Source organism: Manacus candei, unplaced genomic scaffold, assembly GCF_025592945.1.
Source record: "Manacus candei isolate 608988 ecotype Guabito, Panama unplaced genomic scaffold, ASM2559294v1 h1tg000048l, whole genome shotgun sequence".
Taxonomy (NCBI): Eukaryota; Metazoa; Chordata; class Aves; order Passeriformes; family Pipridae; genus Manacus; species Manacus candei.
In genome coordinates this window covers 3,687,220-3,710,611 of record NW_026138096.1, presented here as the reverse complement: position 1 = coordinate 3,710,611, position 23,392 = coordinate 3,687,220, and the positions used below count along the sequence as shown (strand labels likewise).

At 38.9% G+C, this 23,392-nt stretch overlaps 1 protein-coding gene across 3 annotated transcripts in view; it reads right to left on the bottom strand.

Annotated features, from left to right (window-relative positions):
• Positions 1–20,885, bottom strand: part of WFS1 (wolframin ER transmembrane glycoprotein) — a 30,403-nt gene extending 9,518 nt beyond the window's left edge. Inside the window, exons 1-4 of one of the 3 annotated variants that reach the window (XM_051798152.1) lie at positions 20,866–20,885; positions 18,471–18,647; positions 4,129–4,211; positions 236–380 (exon numbers count right to left, since the gene is read on the bottom strand). In XM_051798152.1, the coding sequence (XP_051654112.1) occupies positions 236–380; positions 4,129–4,211; positions 18,471–18,642 (400 nt within the window). In that variant the 5' untranslated portion in view covers positions 18,643–18,647; positions 20,866–20,885. Of the gene's footprint in view, positions 1–235; positions 381–4,128; positions 4,212–18,470; positions 18,648–20,108; positions 20,244–20,662; positions 20,800–20,865 lie in introns of those variants that run through there. The other 2 variants (XM_051798151.1, XM_051798153.1) reach the window with 2 other exon arrangements.
• Between the last annotated feature and the right edge of the window lie 2,507 nt (positions 20,886–23,392).

Below are 23,392 nucleotides of genomic sequence, written 5' to 3'. Positions count from 1 at the left end.
GTGGATTTCATAAAGGAATTCAAGCAAAAAAATTAATAAAATTGCTTTAATAAGCAGTATCAGTAATTAATGCTTTTTAAATTCCCAATTGGAACAGGCTGCTAGCAATTACTCACATAATTTTGCCCTGATAATTTCCATCACATTTTAACCCCTCTTTTCAGAGTTAAAATGAATGTAGTATGATTTCAGATAAAGTGGGAAGTGCAAGCAGAAAGCCTCAGAGAACCCATACCTCTTCTGTCTGCCAGGCACCTACGCAACAGTTTGACAGCTTCTCTTCGACCTTGCTTAGCAGCAAGGATGAACCAGTCAACTGCACTACAATTGTTAAGTTCTTCATCCTCCTCTTCTGCTAATCTCAAGTAGTGTTTCCCCACCTAGAATAAACAGAAAACAAAATTCCTTCAATTACTGCAATATACTCTCTCTCTCTGCATCTCTCTCTCCCCTCCCAACCCCCAGCACTCAGCTAAAATAAATTCTCTCTGAACAAAAGGTCACATTTGCTCCTAGCACTAAAGAACATAGCTGTAAGTTGATCTTCTGCATGGAAAGATCTGAAAGAACTGGAAGCAAGAAGGAATTGCAACACATTTGGCCAGGTCAACGAATTAGTTGCAGTTGGTCTTCAGGTATCTAGCAGGATCAGGTAAACCTCCTCATGTTAAAAGTTTTCTTGAATTCTTTTCCTCCTATGATGAATGACCAGACAACACTGCTGGCCTCATTTGAGAAACAGAAAAAAGTAAGTGTAATATGGCACATTCTGAAATTCAGAGGAAGTTATTGACAAGGCCTTGACACAAAAGCAGGCTTCAAGCAGTGCTGTCCCTGACTCATAGCAGTTTGCCAAAGCAAATTCATGATTACTTAGTGAATGGAATAAAACTAATACTGCTTAGGCATCAAATAAATTCAGTGAAATATCATATCAAAATCTTCCTATTCAGGATTACAGAAATTACCAAGCAGCTGCCTATATTACTATTTTACAGATTAAAAAACCCACCACCTTTTTTCTTCCTTCTAAAAATTGAAATAGATGATAATAGACTAGCAAATATATTTATGCAATAGTATGAAACACTTCTGCCTATCACAACACAAGGCAACAAAACATTAAATAGCAGAAAATGACCAAAACTGCTGGACATTTTATCGGCATACCTGGAGAAACTGGGAAATGTTTTTACTTGGCTCACTGCACTTCCTCTCTCCCTAATGTTACTTGAGCTACATTTTAGGAGCAATTAATGTAATACCTTAACAGTCTAGCTCCCTAAGTCCACTGTATTATCTGCTGAAAAAAAACCCTGTTTGACAGTTTCTCTGAAACTTTGGTACTGCCATTAAAGGTGACTAAAGAAATACTGTTAAAAGATGAATAATTCACATTATTCTTATATAGACTAAATGCACTGATATAATCAAAAAGGTCTTTTTTCTTCCAGTAAAGTTTATGTCTCCAGCCTTTTAAATTGTTTCATACACTTAAGTCAGTGCTCCAACAACTTCTACACGGACAGTTACTGGGTAGACATCAGTGATTAAACCCATGGCACATACAATGAAGCTACCCCAAATCATACAGAAATAATAAGAAAAATGGACTAAGTAATCCAAAAGTCAGAACTAAACACTGATTGCAAAGTCACGCCAGAATTCAACAGGAAGTGCACCAATATAGTGGCACAACAAGGAAAGAGTGTGTAAGATTTAAAAAAAAAAATAAATAATTTCAGCAATTGCCTGGTAATTTCTCACCCAACTGCAGATATAGCTTCAGCTATTTATTTCGGAAAGGAATTGCTTAAACAAGTTACATGGTAAATAACATCCATCTGAGAAGAACAGCTGTTTCTTGAGCATGTTTATAGCCATTAAGATTCTGAGCAAAGCTTCAAGGGTAGCAGCATTTAATGATGCAGCTCTTAAGTTTTGGACATAGACACTCGTATTACAACATCAGCTAGCAGACCCTGAGACTAGTCATACCCCACAAGGCTACTGCACTGGCAAAATGAGAGCATATCACCTGTTTTATAAGGTGTTAACCTTAGATTTGTCATTTAAGCAATCTGGGATTCTCTTTCCCATGAACAAAAACTGTGAAATGAAGTCATAGCTGGTAATGGCTTAGCACACATCCTCATACTGTACTTCTCAAAGGCTGCTCCCATCTCTGGCTTTGCTGAGGTGGTTACCTCAAGCAGTCCCAATGCAGACACCCTCTGATTAAAGACACAGAGCTGCCTTTTCTCCATTACAGAATTCCAGCTGTGGGTGTTTCATTTACATAACTACCGTATAGTTATTTCTGAATGAAAAAACCTACAAAATGTTACAGTAATACATGTTGACAGCCACTCAGAGTACATGTATTTCCATAGTCATGGAAGACTTATTTTTGAATAAACACACAGTAATAACTACAAGTCAATAAACTGACTGATTTCCCATGTTTGACTTTGTGATTATTAGCAAACAGCACAACAGTGGCATCTCAACCTCTCATTCATACTCCTACAATGGTAAGAAACAAAAATAGATTTTTTTTCTGATTCTAAAGGAACATATTCAGCAACAGAGAAGAAATATATCTCTTTTTAGTGTTTTAAAAACTAAAAGTTAATTCCCTCTCCAAAAGTCACATAAAACGTGACTGCATAGAAATGAAATGACTGTATTTTGGGTTCCATTTCAGTCAGTCAATTCATTCTGAGTGCACACTGAAGCAAAATTGTATGCTGTATCCCTTTATGATAAGAATCCTATTATTGTGTGGGAACAGAAAATGTACAGTTATGGAGCTAAAGGAAGGGAGTGAAAATGGAATGAATTGAGAAGAAGAAAAAAATTATTATTTATATACATACATATGCATCATAGGCTTAGAGTACATAAGTATTTCTGAGTGTTCTTACTCAATTGGAAGTTATATCCAGAAAGAATATTTATAGAGTTTGCTTTCTTTTGTGTGGAGAAATAGAGCCAAAACATGGGTTTTACAGCAGTGATTCCCTCAGTGATAATGTTTCCCCCTCCACAAAGCCACCAGCTGTTTCACAGTGAGGAATTTGTTACTGTCTCAGGTTACAACTCCAAGGTCAGTCTGCCCCTCAAACAAGTTGAGATGGAATGCGAAGCAAGCTTGGCATGCCATATCTTTTATACCACGTTTAAAATATTTTTTTCCTAATTTTTTCCCATCCCAACCTTTGATTTTCATTTGCAAAAAGAGTTGTGATCCTTGGGGAAAAATCCAAACCACCAATGAGCATGTAGGAGACTGTAACTTTTCAGCATCAAAGCTGAAGCTGGAAAAGAATGCTCAAGTAAAACACTAACCAAGTTAAACACAAACTAAAACCCTTCTAAACAATTTTAAGCTATTTATACTAGACCAATACACCAGATGATGGAATGCAGTGGAAAACTCGTAAAATTTTCCTAAAACCTAAGGGATACCTGAAGTGCTAACAAACACAGGGACAGAATTGCTACTATTAATTCAATTTTATCTGCCATTAAACAACTAAACATAGCTAATTTCAATAAACAAGGAGGGGCTTCTTCTCTAAAATATCTTAATTCAAGAGAGAAATGATATCTGAACAAAACACCAACCAACCTCTGTCCCTGCTAAAGCAACTCGATGGCAGGTGCTTCCTGCATGTTTCTTCCACAGAGTCCAGCCTAAGAGCCCTGGTATCTTTGTACATAGTGCAGTGCTGAACCACCACCATTTAACAGTCCCTATTCCACAAGTAACTGACACGTTTCTTTCAAAAAAAAAAACCCCAAAAGCCAAAATGAAAAACAACAATACAAAAAACCAAACTGAAAAGCAAAAGCAGTTCTGCACCTTCTCCGTGCTCTCTGCCCGCCCTCCCCATTTTTCATCTGTTCTAAAGGCTTGCTCAGGAGATGGACCTGAAGCCAGTCACAGTCCTGAGCAAGCAGCATTTCTCAAGGCAGAGAAATCATCTGGCATTACCTTCTTTGGATACTTTAAGAACAAAACAGACATGGTTCAACTGAAGAAGAGATAATAGTTCTACAGCAGGCAGTGCTATTTTTGGACTTAAGAGCAAACAAGACTGGACAAAGAACATATAAAATTACCTCTGTCTGTGCTTTTGGTTCTCCAGTTTTTGCCCTCTCAAGCAGTTCTTCAAAGAGCACTTCAGGTTCTTCCTTCATGCCCTCTATAAATTAATTTGATAAAGAAAATTGTTTAGTACCAATAGCTTAAAGCATTTTAAAAATCATTGCTATATGTAGTTGAAGAATTAAAGGATCATACCTAAAAAATCCAACACAAGTGTTTTGCAAGAACAGTGGAAATTAACTTATTACAGTATTCACACTCCATCTCAGCATTGTACTTCAGCATATTTACTCGTTATTTGGTACCTGCCACAGGATGATACATACAGTTTACAGTTTCTCATTTACTTCCACAAAATTCCTTTCTCAATAGAATATTCATTAAAATAAATGAGCACACACAGAACATGTAGTACAGATCAGCTTTTGTACTTAACTATTCTTAATAGCACTTCAGTCTTTCACCTGTCAGTCTCTTTATTTAGTACTGCAACCTTTCCTAGAGTCTTGAAAAATTAACAGACCTTTAAAACATGTCCAGTATATTTGAAAGCTCAGCTCCTCAGTCTCTGGAGCATAGAGAGACTAACAGTGATTATATCCTCTAAACCTCACCATTTTTTTGTCTGGTTCCACACTCCACCTGATTTTTTTTTTCTCCTTTCCCATCTACTGTACCCATATAGACTTAAATAATTCTTTTCTTCAAAAGCATCATATTGCTTCACCAGTCAATCATAAAGAAAAAGTCTTGAAAGTTTTATCTGACATCCAGTGTTTGTAAAGAACTCCATGCTGCATGCTATTTGATGAATGAAGAATAGATTTAGTGGAAAAGCTGACAAAGGTCACAACTACTACTTTTTTTTTCACAAGATGACTTTTTATGAGATGGTCTAATTTGGGCAGCAGCAACGCCAGAAGCTGGTAAGTAGCCCTGCCAGCTGAGGTGCCATTCAGTATCAGCTCTTTTTCAGCAGCTGGGAGGAAGGAAGAAATAAACCCCATTCCAAACAGTCTCCTGAAGAACAGGGCTACTTACATTCTTTAACATCCCTAGTACTGGGACTATTTTCAAACAAGAACAGGCTACAAGCCAATGCTTTCATTAAATGGATGTATTTTAACAGGAGCAAACCATAAGTAAGACTTCCTTCTTCACCATGCTACAGTTTTGTCTGACAAGCTCCACTTGGATAAGTACTAATGCCAGATTATAACATGTTGTCTGACTAAACAAGGCACACAATGAAAAGCAATTTTCATTTAGTACTTGGTCTTTTCAGAAAGCTGCAAAAATATTATTGTAAAATAGGCAAACAGCATCCCAAAGCAAAATTAACCACTTAATCTCCTTGTCCTGATATATAACCAATAGGATTGAACTCTAACCAAGTCAGAAGCCTGTTTTCCAGATGGCACCACTCACACCAGCAGACATCATACAGGGGCTCTCTGCTAACAATAAGCAAGAAGTTAGAGGGAAGAGCATACTGTTTGAAAGAAGCATAATATTCATTCGCTTACCCCACCCAAATGAAACAAGCTGGGCAAGGCAGTACTTTTCTGTTTCTTCCGGTGCTTTCATATTCATTAGCCCCTTCAACACTACTGTTTTAGAAATGCATTTTTTTCTGTTCAGGGTTTTCTGCATGTTGAGAATACCACAAATATTTCAGTGATACTCTGGATAATATAGGAGGCACCATTCAGAAGTCAGTGTTAGCTAATTAGGTGGAATTTACACACACAAGAAAAAACCCAAATTATAAAGAGCAGTTTGCTAAACTGATAAAAATGCTTATAAGAAAGGCAGTAGCCTGGCAGCTTACATGGCAAAGTGTCTTCCTTTCTCTCCTGCTCCACTTGCCACACATAAGAGCATGGCACAATGGATCCCTTCCAGCTCTTCTTGCTCAGATAAATGCATTAGATAGGAACACTTTTACAATAGAAAGCTGAAGAAACAAAACAGGAATGTTTTACACCATCAGGATATAGTTACTTTATTGCAATTACATTGCAGATTAACATGTAAATAATGGTCTTTGAGAAGATGGGGGAAAAAAGAAAAATTAAAACCATGAAGCCTTATGAACCACCACCTTCAATGAGGAAAAAAAAGGGGTGTTATTGCAGCAAAATCATTGAAATGTTTTTTTTTACCAGAGCTGACTGCCAGGGGAAAGAAACACTTTCTGCTGTTATTTTCAACCTACTGCCCAATTCCTCCCATCCAGTTATCAATTCTATGTACTTTCACATGTGATCTATGAATATAAATAACAGCTAGTTAATTAAAAATATGTCTGTGGGCTGGTTCTGTAGTTGTAGGGCAAGGGCAGAAGAACAGGTTGTGGAGTGTTGTGCAGATCAAATTCAGAATATCTTAGTACCATTTCTAGTAACTGGCAATGTTTTTGTTTTGCTTGAAAGAAAGATGATAAGTAAACAGGTAAAGCATGAATGACTAGTTTCATGGCTGCCATATCCTTTTACTTTCTCACAGAAGTATATAGGTCAGTCTCTGAAAGTTAAAGGTCCAAAACACAGTTAAAGTGTGTTCTGGAAAAAGGATGGACAATACGCACTTTCTTTCAATTCAGCCCAACTCTAGAACAAACACTACATAAGAGCATATGCACCCACCATAAAAATACCATAAAAAGTGGGGATCTATAACTTATCACCTTTGTTCTTAAGAATGTTTTTAGTCAGAAAATACCTTGATGTGTATTCCTCCCACATGAGTACTGTAATGGAAATGCTGTCAGTAGAAGCTTTTATTTTCCAGTTTTGCTAAAAACTCATGTCTTTTTCATGTCAAATTCTACTCTGTATTGAATATAAAAATTTCCAGAAGACAGGAACATTCATCTTGCAATACTTCATGTATCTTTTATGACAATTAAAATAGATTTCACTAGCTGTTTTGTGTCAGGTGCATTTATATAAGCCAATGAAGTCTATCAGTTATTCCAGGTTCGCAAGCACCGCAGTAATTCAAATGAAAGCAGGCAAGTGAAAGCACTCGAGTTTTACGTGGCATGTAGCATTTATGTGAGAAACAAATTAAGACAGAACAGGGGTGTGGAAGGGTGGTTAGTACTAAATATTGGCTGTAGTTCCTACTCTGCCACCAAGACCTTATGTAAACCTTATTTCATCATCAGACTGCTCTATAGTACAGTTCCCAATATAGTTAATTCTACCTTCCCAGAGACAGGTCATACAACACAAATTAGTCAGTGGATATTGGAACAATAGCATCATTACTAATTTTTTTCTTTTTTATTCTGTGTCATTAAGTCTTAAGCTTAAAATATAAAATGACATGATATACTTTAATTTTCTCAGTCCTACTCAAAAAAAAAAAGGAAAAAACTTTATTTGTGATCTGCAAAGAATGAAGCAGATGTATCTGAGTTTGCTGTGTTTATGTTATCAAACTACACAAAGCACTTAAACCTCTAAGTGCCTACAGAAATATCCACTTCTTATATTCGGGTTTTTCATTTAACAAGTTGAAGCTGCCATTTAAACCCCATTTTATTAAGGCATTTATTAAAAAAGACTCAGTACAATGAAACTGTATGCATTTCACAGTCAAACACAGCATTCAGAATAAGAGTAAGCTAAAACCTACTGTTATTAACTGACAGATTTCAAAGGTACTAGAAACACATTACTAGAGTAATTTCTGTTTACTAGTAAAAACTATGTTTTACAACTCCAGGAAAAGTACTCAGAATATGGAAGTCTAAACACAGCTGTTTATGTAAGCAGATTGTAAACAGGCTGATGAAAACTGAAGACAACCATTTACTTTCTGAAACTTTACACATTACTTGGCACTTTGGCTACATGAAGTAGAATTCCAGCTTTGTTGCTATAGTCTCAAATGAAAATTTAGCATTCATTTTGGCATAGGCAGCCTTTTTACTGTTTGTTAGCTTTTGACCAGAAATAGGAAATGTTGCTGAAGGAAACGTTTCAGTTTTTTAAAGAATGCTATGTCAGAATGGAATTATTGTCCCCTACCTCTGAAATTGAGCCATTAAATTGATAAAAAGGCAGTTAATCCACAGTAGTCCAAGTGAGATTACAACATACCAATGCTCAGAATTTTTAAGTCACAAAAGAAAGATGCCATCACAGATTAAATAACACATATAAGCCTCATCTTTGGACTGTACCAAAGACTAAAACCCCACAAACTCTTTGACGTACATACAAGATTTTGACGAATGGACTTACACAATCTAGGTAAGAAATCTTTTCAATGCCAAAGATTTTACAGACAAACAAGCAGGCATGCTGTAACTAATAGTGTAAAGGATTCTCATGAAAAAGGTAACAAGAATATTGAACTTGAAAAAGCCTATCACATTCTCCAGTATTAACACTGAGCAACTTCTGTGAGCCTTCACAAACTGTAACACTCCCATGTTAGTTCAGGCAGGCGAGAAGAAAAAGGTGGATGGCATCCAGAGGAAGAAAAACTGTATTTTGTGTTCTCACGACCTTTATTTTAGAAGCTCAGTACATAACATATGTGGGTTTTCTACTCAGAAGAAGTCACAGATGTCAGGCGTCTCTCTGAGCTTCATGTTATTAACTGACAAGAATAATTCAGATGTTTGATAGAGCAGTAGGAAACAAGCTTTCATCCACAGATATTTGAACCAGCTAAATTACTGGGGTGGGAGCAGGGAGGGAAGAATGTGTTCTTTGACATTAGATCTTCTCCCACACATGAACAAATTCTCCATATACCTTGAAGAGTACTGATGTCTGAACTGAACTTTGTCACATTGCACAGCACTGTACTTACTTGAAGCTTCAGGCATACATCATTTTACTGCCTTAGCAAGGCTTTACTGTAATTGAAGCTGAAAGAGAGTTCTGTCTGAACCACAAGGAAAATTACTTGCTTTTACTGTGAGAGGATACTAGTTAGCATAACCTATGTTCGCTGCTAAACTCCACTCCTCCCACCATGCTCCACAAGGTAAGATGAAAAAATGAATGTGTAGGTAGAGACAGACATGACACAGAAAAGACAGATATAGAATTATTTGTATTTGAAAAAGCCTCTTTCATGACTTTCATTATGATGAACTTGAAGCTGGATTTTTATTTCATCTTTTTTTATGTCTAGATATTTCCATAAAAACATGCCTCTGAAGTGCAACATGCAAAGCGTATCTCATACTTAATATTAATAAAAGCGCTGAAGATAGGGTCTAACTGTTCTACAATCATTAAACTTAGAACTATAAATGCACTCTGTGCCACTCTGTGCCATGGAAAAAAATTAAAATGTAGCTATCTAACACAGCACTGGATTAGCCTGAAAAAGAAACAGACAGTAACAGATCAAAACCAAGTTATAAATCCCGAAACAAAGGAATTTAGGGTTGAGCACAGAAAGGACCCTTATCACCTTAAACATTACCATAAATATCTCCAATTAATCAACTTGCTGAAAGCCAGTCACTTTTTAATACTAATTTTTCATCCTCCATCATCCTCAGTTTGCCTTTAAGGGCCCTGAAATGTGTTCCGTTCCCTGGCTTTCAATGCCTACAGTAGAAACAAGCTAAAATTAACCAAAAGAGAAAAAGCATCATTTGGCTTCCTAAAAACTAAGCATTCAGCTGCTAAACTGAACCCACCTGCAAAAACTCTGTATATGCAGACTACTTTGAAGCACTGCCATCTTTCGGCTTTGGATGACTGAATGGGATTCTCAAACCACTGTTGTAAGTGAATTGTGTCTCCTATACCTCAGCTTTCATCAGACTTGTTCTCTACTCCTCCATTATTTACCTTTCTCATTACCTCCATTATTGCTAGAGTACAGTCAAAAACTGTTATAGCTTCTTACAAAGTCAGCAGAGGCTTTACTATACTGTCCAAAACTATGATAGGACTGTATTGTAATCACCTGGTCTTTTTGTGGTACAAAAAAACCCAACAAACAAAATATGACTGAAACATCAAAAATAACAGCCTGTTGCAAATGTGGAGTTAACTTATGTTAGAAAAGTGAATTTCCTTTAAGAATTTCACAAATTAAATATACTAGCTATAGAAAATAATTTTATGGTGAATTTTCAGTAATAGTTCCTTTGTTAGTATGGAGAAAATTTTAAAATATTAGGTAGGAAGTGGGCAACAAGAATGCATGCACATACAAAGTAAATAATTGCTTTTCAAGCAATAAATAATCAAGAAAAGGTAGAAAAATGAATCTTACAGGGGTGCCTGCCCATGGATACCAACCAAAACAGACAGAGAATACATTTTGTGCAAAATCTCCCTACTTCTTTGGGAGTCACATCTTACACAACACCTCCAGTCCCTTTTGGAAGTGTATGGTCATAATTTTCATGCAGTGCTACACAGGATTTTATGCACGAAAAGTTTTTTCTGTACAAATCTGCTAAGTTAATAAAATTCAACAAATCCAACAATTTCAGAGAACAGCACCAGCTTTTTATTAGAGATTTTGTTTCTACTATGACACAAGCTTTCTAGAATCTCAGACACCCTTAGGACTAAGGGCATATACATGCTAGTGACAAAATAAAAATCATTCCATTTGTTAGGAGATGCTATGTAACCTTATCTCCAAAGATGTCTGATTTCTTTCACTCAGGAAAAACAGATTCATCCATGGGTAGAATGTGGTGGCAGTACATAATCAATGTACTTTTGTAAAAAGCTGATCTGTACATTTTGTAACAATAAATGAAGGTTCTAATAGCTTTTGTGTGTCACTTGATTGCACTGTAGCTTTCAGTGTTCAGCAGAGCCAGTCTGAGGCTCTAGAAAAATCCTCCTACTCCCTTTTCACAAGCTCCAAAAGTTCAGCGGTATTGTGTGTAGTAAGTATGTAGGAGTAAAATTTCTGGAAAGACTGACATTCCACTTGATTTGAAAAACGGTTTTATTAACTTTAGATGCTTAGCTGCTCTTCCTTGAGTGCTGAATTCTTTCATCCATTCAGAAGCCTCCCTTGTTCTTATCTCAACTGCAAAAAGTAAGGGCTTGGTACAATTAAGAGTGCATTGCATGTTTTTCTTGTACCTTCATAACCTTCATAGTTAGATCTTTAACCTTCATAGTTAGATCTTAAGATGGTCCCAGTTGTCCCAAGAACAATTAGAAGTATTTATATGAGCATACTTTGGCAGGCATTCTATTCTTAAAGGTGATAACAGGGATAGGAGAGAAGCGAATAATATTTGTTTACAAAGGTGTTGAAGTCTGGGACTCAACTCTGCTTTCTCTGGGAGGAGCAACACATTTGTAGATACAGTAATACTCTTAGTCACACCACAATTGCAAGTCATCAAATAGCATTAAATTGAAATGGGAACAACTTCTGCACCCCCACAAAATGAAGGTAAATTGTCAGGAGAGCAATAAAAAAAAAGCGTGTAGGTGGAAGACTAAGAGTGATGATATTATAGACTATAAATTTTAAAAGTGGAGAAAAAAAGTTATTTTTTTCTAGCATATCTATTATTGTACAAGGATCTTTTAAAGCCATTAAAATAATTTTACACACAACTAATGAGACAGTCCTGCTGTCTTTTCTACGCATGCATCTCTGACTAAATTCTTTATGGATGAGCTGGGATAAATCTAACATGTCCCAGAAATGAAGAGTTACAAATAAATTAGCTGTTTTGTCATTTCTCAGTTGATAATCATCATTATTAACCCTCTCCAGCAAAAAAAAAAAAAATTCAACCTACAGAAAAGCAATGGAAGAAAGAGTTGAGACCATAAATATCACCAAGCCCACATATTTTTGTAGGTGCAGACCTAAAGTTATCATGACAACCTGCACAATGCACATGAAATTTCAGCAATTCTGCAGTTTGAGCAGTTCACCACAGAGCCACTCCAGCAGTTCACTAGCTTACCATCAAAACAGAGTGGCCCTTCAAAAAGGCCCATTGCAACTTTTTAGCAAATCCACAGTGTCTTAAGTAAGCACTTGTAATTAACTAACTTTGCAAAGGATTCCTTTTATCTCCCAGTTTCCAGTCTCCTAACTTTTGCAACGAAGTGGGCCTGCTGCTGCTGCAAGGGGCCCTCCAGCAGCACAACAGACTCTGAGTCTCTCCTTGATTCCTGTAGTGTCACAGGGATTTGCTGTGGTTTTATTTGAAGATGAACGTACAGGTATTAGGTACTTCCAATGTTTTCCTCCAAAGCCATTGCAAAACATGTCCAGAAGTCAGCAGTGCTGGCTGCTGCTGAGTGCAGATATGTTGTATTAGAGAATTGGTTCAGATAAGGAATGTCTTTTTAACTTTTCAACAGTTCCCATTTAACGCATTTTGTTTGCACAGCGGAACACGAATATTGGATTCCTTTCGAAGGAAACTTATTTGAAAGGTTGTATTCCAACCACTAGATTAAATTTATAAATGTGTACTAGAAACCTTGAATCCTTAATACCAAACAATTTATAGAGCCACTCCCATTTCGTTACATACTTTAAAAATTTGAGCATAGCTCTTCCTCTTCTACCCTTCAACTGCTCATTTCTATCCTTCCAACACCCTAGGACTATACTGGAAAAAAACTCATTTTATTATCAAACAGATTAGGAAAACTATCCACCTGAAAAATAATGGGTAAAGATTGAGCTAGGGCACTTTTCTTAATCTGGTTCATTGTGTGAATGTGAAAAATTGTTAGCAGTAACAGTATCTTTGTTATCAGCAGAAAAAAAGCCATTTCTGTAAATAGTGAAAGAGGCAAAGATGGAGAATCTTTCTTCAAATAAATGGGTGTCCAATCCTACTCCTACATATGCTACAACCACCAGCATGCTATTGACAACAATAGCAGCAGACTGAAAAAGCCAATTTCCATTGTTCTGCAGCAACTATGATGATGTCTCAAAATTTTATCAAAAACACAGTCATTAACTTTTTTTTGGATAGAATCCTTTCTCCCCCACAGCAATGCCTGGCAAATGAGCTTTCCAGGAGCCTTAGTAATTACAGGTAAAGTTTGAAGGGGCATTAATAAACTGACAGTCAAATTGTTAAGTAATTAATACTTCAAGATATAATATGCCCCTTCAAACAATCAAAGGTTTTTCTGAGATTTCTTCAAGCTTTGCACAAACATTTCACTTTGCCTCAAGAGTTAGTCTACAATAGCAAACTGCCAGAAAGTGAAGACACAGAACTGCTACAACAGAGCTCTGAAGCAAAGGTTTTCTGTAACCTGAAGTGGAAGAGACTAACACTCAGAAAATATTTGTAAATTAGAGAGGTTCCCTATTTGTTAGCTATCATTTAGCAATGTGTTGGAGATGCACTGTTGTAAATTGTTATAATGTACCATAAACTGTTTAAAAGACCATTTTTTTACTATTCATAAATTCTAAGTCACTCAAATAATAAAGTAATTCTCTTGCAAGAGATATTTAAAACCTCATAACCTAAGTACATGCAGAACTCTGTATAAACAAAACAAAACCAAAATTAGTTCCTTAACCAACATAACGTTTCTTCAAGTACTCCAACTTAGCTTTGCAATTCCTCCTCTCCAACCTTATTGGCTAGCAATTGTGCATGAATGATGTAAAAACCACATAAAATCTGTTTTATCCACATAGAAAAGAAAGCTATCACCCTCACAGTGCCCCCAGTTTCTCTGTCCTAGTGTGACCTCTTTTACCTGCTGACTGGCAGACAGTCAATTTTTAAGAAAGACACTTTACATGCTGGAACGTCCTTAAGCATTACAAGAAATGGTAGCTCCTCCAGATAACCTGCAGCACAATAAATGTTCCTCTGGGGTGAGAGTTAGTCCAGTTCAAGCTACCATTGTGACTGACTGGAAGCAGTTACTTAAATCCTGACATCCCAGGCAAGTATTTGATTGCCACTGTATTGTGAGAAGTTTCTCTCAACTCTGTTTTCCTTTCATCTGAATCAAAAGTAAAACATCCCCTGGGCTACTTTCTAGCTCAGCAATACAGAGCACTTACCTAGAGTGTGGATTCAGGCATCTCTTTCAAAAACCATTACATTAATAGCAGCAGCACTACAGATACCCACATGCTAACTAAGCCACCATGTTGAAGGTGCTTTTTCCCTCTCTGTCCTGTGTACAAGTGGAGGAAATGGTTCCACTAGCAAGAATGATGTTTCTAAGCCTACTTGGAGAATTTGGTGTTGGGACCTCGAGAGCTCTCATCTGAGCTCTGTCTTTTCGCACTGCCTTAGGGCTGTATCTGAAGGAAGAAGATGCAGAGTGGATGAAACACAGATGCCAGAAAGGGGTATTGCACTTGAGAGACATAAAAATGTCTTTGGAGATTTGAGTTTTAGCCTGTTTTGACAGACTTCACAAGTAAGCAGACACTGATCTTCCTTGCTATACACAAACTCTCCTGTAATTTGCTTACATGGACACTGATGACTCAATGGTTTTAAAATTTCAGGAGCTCTAATTAGTAGTGTATATGCTTTGCTCACTAATAAACTTCCTGTCCATGAATATCCTTGAAAGAGCAACAACTGTTTTTTCTCATTTGTTTGTAAACATGAGAGCTGACGTATCCACATTCATTCCATTCCCTACAAATACACAAAACTCAATAACATATGTAGGCAGAATGCAACAGTTTTGGGTAGAAATATGAACACTCTTCTTTTTTAACTCAGTAAAACCAGTTATCTATAAATTATCCTAACAATTGAATATTTTTTCATTAAATTCAGATTTGATTAGCTCAATAAATTCTCAAACCACTGTTACCTTGTTAAAGGAATTATATGAGGAGTAACATAAACACTACCCAATGATACATTAGCAGAATATAGACTGAAGGATTGCTAAGAAAAAAACTGTAGTATAGGAGTTTGACCCCAAGAAAGTACCTGAGCAGATGAGGATATGTGAGTGCTTAAGTGCTTTACTGAATCAGAGCCAGGGCACTCATTAATTTGCTGGATTATGCTGCAAGATATGGATAATGCTACAGGAATAGATGATGGGTGTTTCCAGGAAACAAATTACTTAACATTCACTCTGAGTCTATGGCCTTAAAACACAATGGGTATAAGTAAAGGCTGGAAGAAAATGCACAGATCAGAAATGCAGATACTTTGGCAGGAATATTACAAGAATTAGTAGAATGGTTGAGGTTGGAAGGAACCTCTGGAGGTCACCTGTTCCAACCCCTCTACTCATGCAGGGCCAACTACAGCTGGTTGCCCAGGACCACATGGCCTTTGAGTATCTCTAAGGATGGACACTCTCTGACCTTCCCAGCCAACCTTTTGAGGGTGCCAGTGCTTGGTCACCCTCAAAAAACAAAAAAGTTCCCTCTGATGTTCGGAGAGAACCTCCAGTGTTTCAGTTTGTGCCCAGTGCCTCTGATCCTGTCCCTGGGCACCACTGGAAAGATCCTGGCTTCATCTTCTTTGCACCCCTCCTTCAAGTATTTACGTACATTGACAGAACACCCCTGAGCCTTCTCCTTCTCCAAGCTCAACAGCCCCAGCTTTCTCAGCTTTCTCTCACAGCAGAGACGCTCCAGCCCCTTCATCGTCTCTGTGGCCCTTTGTTGGACTCACTCCATGTCTCTCTTGTACTGGGAAGCCCAGAGGTGGACACAGCACTCCAGGGGTGGCCTCACCAGTGCTGAGTGGAGGGGAAGGATCTCCCTCCACCTGTGGGGCAATGTTTTGACTACTGCAGCCCAGGATACCAGTAACCTCTTTAGGGGAAGGGCACATGGGCATGCGGTAGAAAGGCCTGAGATAAAACTGCCTTTTGAGATAATTGAGATGTACACTGTACATCTCCCAATCTCTAACAGAAATCATAGCTGATTTATTAAAAATTAAATTACTTCTATTACAAATTTAAGTTTATAAAATTTTGTCCAAGATACTAAAGTCATCAGTAAAGAGGAGTGTTCTACATATTTGATAATGTTTATTGAGATGGCTTTTTGTATATCAGTGTGCTGGTCTTTTCAGTCCTCCTTTACATCACTCAGAGTTAGTCATGATCATAGTGACTATTCAAAATAACTGACTTCTTAATCTTCCAAGAAAGAAATCAGCAGAGCCCTTCTCAGAACATCTGGTCTAGTGCATATTTCCTTTGATACAATTAAACCACAACATGCCATGGCTAAGAACCAAATCCTTTGCTCTCCCTAGACCTATCAGCGATTGGAATGTTATTTATTGGTAAAAGCTCTAGTGATTCCAAGGAATACTTTCTCTGTCAGTCATATTCTGAAAATTGCTGAAGTGCCAGTTTTCTGTTTGAGATATCGCTTTCTGTCATATTGTTTTTTATATGCACATACATCTCTGTGAATTTGTATTTCTATTTGCACTTCTTTCTGACGTCCTACTAAAATCCCCATTTTTAAGTCCTGATGACCAGTGTTGCTCTAGGTGGAAAGAAAAATTCTCTAATTCCTTTCTTTTAAAAAAGTTTTCAATTCTAAAAACTGTTAGCATTATGCCAAATGGCATAACTCTAAAATAACCATAGAAGAAAATACTGTATTACATGTTACTGAAGACATGTTCATCTAAATCCACTAAAATCTTGGTTGTTAGAGACTCCAGCATGACACAATGGCAACGGTAGCTCATTCTCCTGCATTAAATACTTGCATACATTAATACACGGATGGAAAGTGCAATGACAGTGGCAACAGGCACCAATAATATTTTAATGGGAAGAGATTTAAAGCAATCAGGAATGAGTCACAACTGAAATGGAGAAATATATCAATGGTCAAAAGTCCTCTTTTATAGGGGAACAAATAAGAACATCTCTAAAACAAAACTGCATAGGTAGAGATCATTAGTAGACACACAGGCCTGTGAAGAGAATTAGGATAAAAATCAGTATTATGTTAGAAGTCCAGTATTTGTGTAGAATAAGGAAATCTCCAAATTAGCCAGAAAAAACCACGTGACAGCAGCTAAGTGCAAAACACCGCTAAAATGCCTGTATTAATTTTCAGAATCTTGCACGAATGTGGGCACCAGTAACAGAAACCTATCTACTGCTCTTTCAAATCACATTATAACTAAGCCCAAGATAACATTATACCACATTCACATTATAGTTGCTATTCTTTCCCTGTTGAAGTATATTAAGAAACTGGAGAATGAAGAATGAAAGAAAATATACCTGTTGGCACTGATTCTAAATTAATAATAACTTAATTAATGTTAGAAGTGTCAGGTCTCTCTAATTTCTCAATTCTTTTACAAGTGGGCTAGATGAAAAAATTGGTAATGAACACTGAGGAATCTTAGAAATTGAGGTATCTAAAAAAATAATTTCCTCTATCTGGAACATGCTTTTTAGTAGCAAAGAACCCAGAAGGTTCCAACAGTCAATTCTGAATTAGATGCACACAATAGATGTGCTAACACAGCCACAATATTGGCCTGAACTATGCGCAGAGCTCAGCTGCATCTGATTCATGCCACATAGATATTCACACATTTAATAATTTTAAACTCTTGGATAGCCTTATTACCTTCAACAGAGTGACTCATATATGTCAGTCTAAGGACAGGCACATAAGCAGTTTCACAATCAAAAGTCAAATTTTAAAGAAAGTTAAAGAGCAGTAATTTTTCTAGACCTTGAACACAAGACTGTCTTGCTCAAGTGTTAAATTACAAACAGAATTTAAAACTGGAACTCAGTAGCTGAATACAGGAGCCAGATATTTTTTGTTTTACATTTTGTAGGAGACATTTCTCTTATCCCATCAGTTTCCACAATCTTTTAAACTCAATGGTTTCACAGTGAGGGGGAAAATAAAAAATCATCATTCTGCCTTTCACACTGTATGATGATTGTAAACCCAAGTTCTTATCTGACGGCTAATATTAACTTCAAATCTGGTTTCATATATCAGCTTGTTATTCCCTCAGTCTACATTACAGTAGTATCTATGTATCCACATTAGAATTCATATTAAAGCTATAGTTAGTATGCAATCTAGCCAAATAAAGAATTAAATTGAAATTATGATAGTGTTATGATAAATTTAATTTAATTCTTCCTGCCAATTTTTCAAACAAACTGTTTTCCTATTGCTCTGTACACATATGAAAAAGTGGATAGGAAAATTTGAAAATATGCACAAAGTAAACTGCAGAAGAAAAGTTTCTTCCACAAGAACAGGTTAAAAGAAATTGGAGAAATTTATGTTCCTACTTTAGTGTCTCTTTAAACAGAGTTTAGAATACACATACACCAAATAATCTCCCAGTGTTTAACATAAGCCAATTTAGCATAAAAATTGCTTTCATACTTACCATTTTTTTCAGTTTTCTCTCTGTTACGGGAATAGCCAGGAACTGAAGAAGTTGCAGAATCTTCTGAAGAGGTGTGCTCCCTGTGGTCCACAGGAGCAGCGTTTAGCTGGGACCTTCCAAGATGCTGCTGGGGGTGAGAGGGACTTGAAGCAGGATCAGGAGTTGAATTCATTTTAGCTGCCAAAGAAGAGAATAATGACTAATTATCAGACAGTAGGGTCACAACGTAAAACCAAAGTAAAAACTTAAAATCTGAACGTATTTGTATAATTTAGTTGAACAACAAGCCTAAAAAAGGTCAAGAAGGGAGATAGCAACTTCAAGATTTATTTATACATTCCTGAGTAATTCCAAGCTTGGGCAGCTATTGTTGAATAAGACTGACCATATATACAGCATTGTGCCAGAATAGGGACTCCCTTTTTTCCTAACTAAATAAGAACTGATTTTCAAATGTAAATAAACACTAAAATTAATTAATCAATCCTGTAAACGCTGTATATAAATAACTTCTTTGAATCTAATGTTCTACTTACACATGCAAGAAATAAAGACTAGCCCCTAACTTTTTACGGACACATCTATAATAATAGAAAAATTCACTTTAGATCAATGGCCTGGTTAACTGCCATCACCTAATCAGGTGACAGAGAAAGACAACAAATATTAGAAAGCAAAGGAGGAGGAGATGTAGAACTCTGCATGGAAAATGAGAAGGCGGACACCACCAAGGCTGCTCTTTATAGACATTTCCAATTGAAATACACATGGACCAAAATAAGCTTACCAAAATAAGCTTACTTTATTTACTATATCCATTTTTTTAAAAAATTGTATTTACATGCCACACTAAGGCAGGGAGGGAAAGGCCTTATGGCTCCTTACAAGAGAAGGCCTTTTAACTGTAAGCCCTCTCCTAAAGAATGAGGGGATCTCAGTTCATTAGTAAAAAGTTCCTTAAATAAGTAAACTTTAATAAAAGTACTCACTGAAAGTTTAGCTTTTACAAGACAGAAGTGGCAAGATATGCACATACTACTACAGTGTAATTTTAATAAAAGTACTCACTGAAAGTTTAGCTTTTACAAGACAGAAGTAGCAAGATATGCACATACTACTGCACTTGCTGCTTAAGAGCAACTTCCCTGAAGTCAAGTAACTTTCAAGGAGCACTGTAGAAGGTATGTGCCTGCAAAGTATAGTTTTTAATTCCGGATAAATATAGAATTAATTCACAGTGCTGACCTGAAGATGTCCCTGTAAAGATGAAAGTAGTATAGCCAAAACCAAAGATACTACATAGCCAACAACTTTTTCCACTTAAAGAACACTAAAATCATGACGGGATGCTAAAAGTACCAGCAATGTTACCATTCCAAAACATATTCTTTGTAATTTGACAACTTAGTCGCAAAATTAAGCTTCCCTAAACCAGAATATATTTCACTGATACAAGTAAATGCATTTCTGTATTATGTTTCTACATTAAGTTATAAATAAACCAAGACAGTTCAGTTCAACCTTCAAACAGTCCTCGGAAAACACAGAGATTAAAATACCTTCCCAGTAAACCAGCACGGGTATTTTTAACCATTATACAATCACAAAAGTTACTTTGCCTCCAGTTTTAAACTTGACCTTAGCGCTTTGTCAGAGGGGCAGCCAGGGCAGCCAGGCCGCGGCCGCAGCGCGGGGGATGCGCGGCACGGGCGGGTCCGGCTCCAGCCCCTTCCCGAACAGGCACCGGGCGGCACCGGCACTTCTCCGGCACAGGGCGGGGAGCAGGAGCTCTCCTCGGCATCAGCCAGCCCGCAAAAACACTCCCGTCCCAACAGCCACGCCGCGCCTATCCTACGAAGGGCACCACCAACTTTCCCTCCCGCGCCAGCAGAAACCAGCCCTTAAGATCTGATTTGAGGATTTCCTCTAAAAGTCTGGGAATGGGAGACAAGGCAAGGCTTTAGGGAGCCCGGGTTTGTTCAGAAGCCGGCGGGCGCTGCAGGGGGAGCCGGGAGCCGCCCGGGACCGCCCGCGCTGCGCTGCCGGCAGTGACTCCGCACCCCCGGGGACGGGCCGGAGTTCGTTCGGCCTCGCTCCCCGCCAGGTCCGGGAGTGCCCGGGCGGCGCTGCCGCCCCGGAAGGGGCCCGGCAGCTCGGGCTGTCCTGCGCGGGGTCCCGCCCCAGACGCTCACCGAGCCCGACAGGGCAAAGTCAGCAGCGCGAACTCCCCCGATGCTCCCCTGCGCCTCCGGAGGCGGCCGGGCACCAACTGGGGCACCGCCAGGGCCCTGCAGCCCTCAGGGGCGGCCCCGGCCCGCCCATCGGCCCCGGCCCCGGCCCCCTCCCCTCCCCTCCCCGCCGCGCAGTGTGAGGGGGCGGCGCGGCTGCCACTCACCGCCCGCCGCGCTCGGGGAGGGCTCTGGGGAGGGCCCGCCGGGGCCGGGCGGGGCTGGTGGGAGGAGGAAGAGGCGGAGGCCGCGGCGCAGGGGCGGGCTGCGGGCTGCTGAGGGCGGTGTGACCTGCGCGGGCTCTTCCCGCGCGGCGGCACCGGCAAAGGGACCCCGCTCCGCCCGGCCCTGGGGAACGAGGGGGTGTCACGGAGGCGGCCGGGACGGGCTGGGGCAGCTGCAAAATGGCAGCGCTGGAAGCGGGGCCGGTGCCGAGCGCGCGGGGAGGCGGCGGCAGCTGGAGCAGTCCCGGGTGCGGGCACAGCCCTGCTCGGGAGGGGCCGGCGCTGCTGAAGGGGCCGGAGTGGGCGGATAGGGAGCGGCGGGGGCTGGTGCCCTGCAGCCGGGGGGATGAACCGGAGCTTCCCCCTAAGGCAGTGTTCCTCCGTGGAGAGCAACAGGAGCGAAGGGAAGGAGGGAAAGGGCGGTAACCGAGAAACTAATTCCTCTAAGTTACTACTACATACACCAGCACTTCTGCCACATACATGGAAAGCTCCTTGGCTGGAAGCAAACTCTGAGCTTACCTGTAAGTGTTGCTGTTGTATTGATAGTAATCTTACTACTTTTTGGAAATAATACATTACTTTTTATTTTCCAACTACTTAAATAAGTCAAGGTCTCTACATGGGACTTTGAATACCTTTTAATTAAAAAAAACCCCCACAATCAACCTATAAATTCAAAATAGGAGTTACTCGGTTTTCACAAGTTCCAAGTTTGCAGCAGATCATGGAGAGCTCTGATGTGTTTCATTTTTTTAAATGTCAGATCCTACTTCTTGGTGTCGCTGCATGTTGGAGTTGTTTTTAATCCCCAAATAAAAATGTGGCCCCCAGTGTCCTCATTATTTCCTTGTCTTGGAAGTCATAAGAAAATTCTTATTTTTACCTGAAGTAAGTTTAAACAAACATGAAGCTTGTGTTTACTTTAAATTAAACTAAAATTTGCAAAAAACCCACCGCATTTACTTTTAAGAAGATCATTTGCAGTCTGAGTGTAATATGGTTTCATTAGGAACATGCAATGCCTGCCTTGTGCTATCTATTGTTACTTTGGGCTGACAGTATGACAACTCTGATATGACAAACTGCTGCTGCAATCTGCTCCCCCTTCTATTCACATTTCCGTCAAGATATTATTTTATACAATTGATTTGATATTTAGGGGGTATACTTAACAGATGTAACATGCTTTGGAACAGGTGGAAATGGGGGTGGTAGCTGGAAAAGTAAGTAACAAGGGAGTATAAAATAAAGCCTCCTCTGCTGCTTGTGCCTGCAACTTTCCAACTGAAGGCACAGTCACGCATGGCATAAGTCATTCCAGAGGAGCTCAGCTCAAGGATGAATCTGCCACACTGACTCCTAACCTGCTTAATGGTGAGGCTTGATAAAAAATACATTCTGTGTGATCCTACACTGAAGACGCAAATTAGTGCCATTGCTGAATTTGATCAGGTCCTCACTTAAGGCCAGTTTAAACCTTTGCAGTAAATGAATTGTCACATACACCTTATATACTCATTTACATCTTATATAAATACAGATTATGTTACTGAGAGTAAATAGAACTCAGACACGATGACAGCTTCCATTATCAACTCCACTGGTTTCACTTTGGCTTTACTTTATCACAAGTAATGAGTTCCCATTTGGTATTATCACAGTTGCAAATTGTTGCAATTACAGAGAAAAAACATAGAAGTACTGTAATAACTTGGCACAGCACCTTTTTAAATTTCAGATATGACTCATAGTATTAGTAGAATGGTTGAGGTTGGAAGGGACTTCCTGAGGTCAGCTGCTGTTCCCCCTGCTCATGCAGGACCACCTGGTTGCCCAGGACTCTTAGAGTACCTCTAAGGATGGAGACTCCATCACCTCTCCAGTGCCAGTGCTCAGTCACCCTCCCAGAAAAAAGTGCATTTCCTAATTTTGAGAGGGAACCCTCTGTGTTCCAGTTTGTGCCCATTGCCTCTGGTCCTGTCACTGGACACCACTAGAAAGATCCTGGTTCCATCCCCTTTGCATTCTCCCTTTGGGTATGTAAGTACATTGATAGATAGCCCTGTGCCTTCTCCTCTCCAGGCTGAACAGTCCCAGCTCTTTCAGCCTTTCCTCATAGGAGAGATATTCCAGCTGCAGGAGAGATGCTCCAACTCCTTCATCATCTTAGAGGTCCTCTGTTGGACTGACTCAGTATCTCCATGTCTCTTATACTGGGGAATCCAGAACTGGACACTTGCTTAACTGCGTGAGGTTCCTGTCAGCCCAAATTAAAAAAAAGATTAATGCAACAAGAACAAAATAAAAAAGGTTGGAGTTAGCTAGTTTCTTTTTATATTACAAAATCAATAAAACTTTCACAAATATTTTTAAAGTTTTCAAAGTGATGTTTGATTTTAGCTGATTTCTGTAAACATTGTTTACTCACGAGATGATGAAATGCAGTAGAAATGACTGTGTGAACATC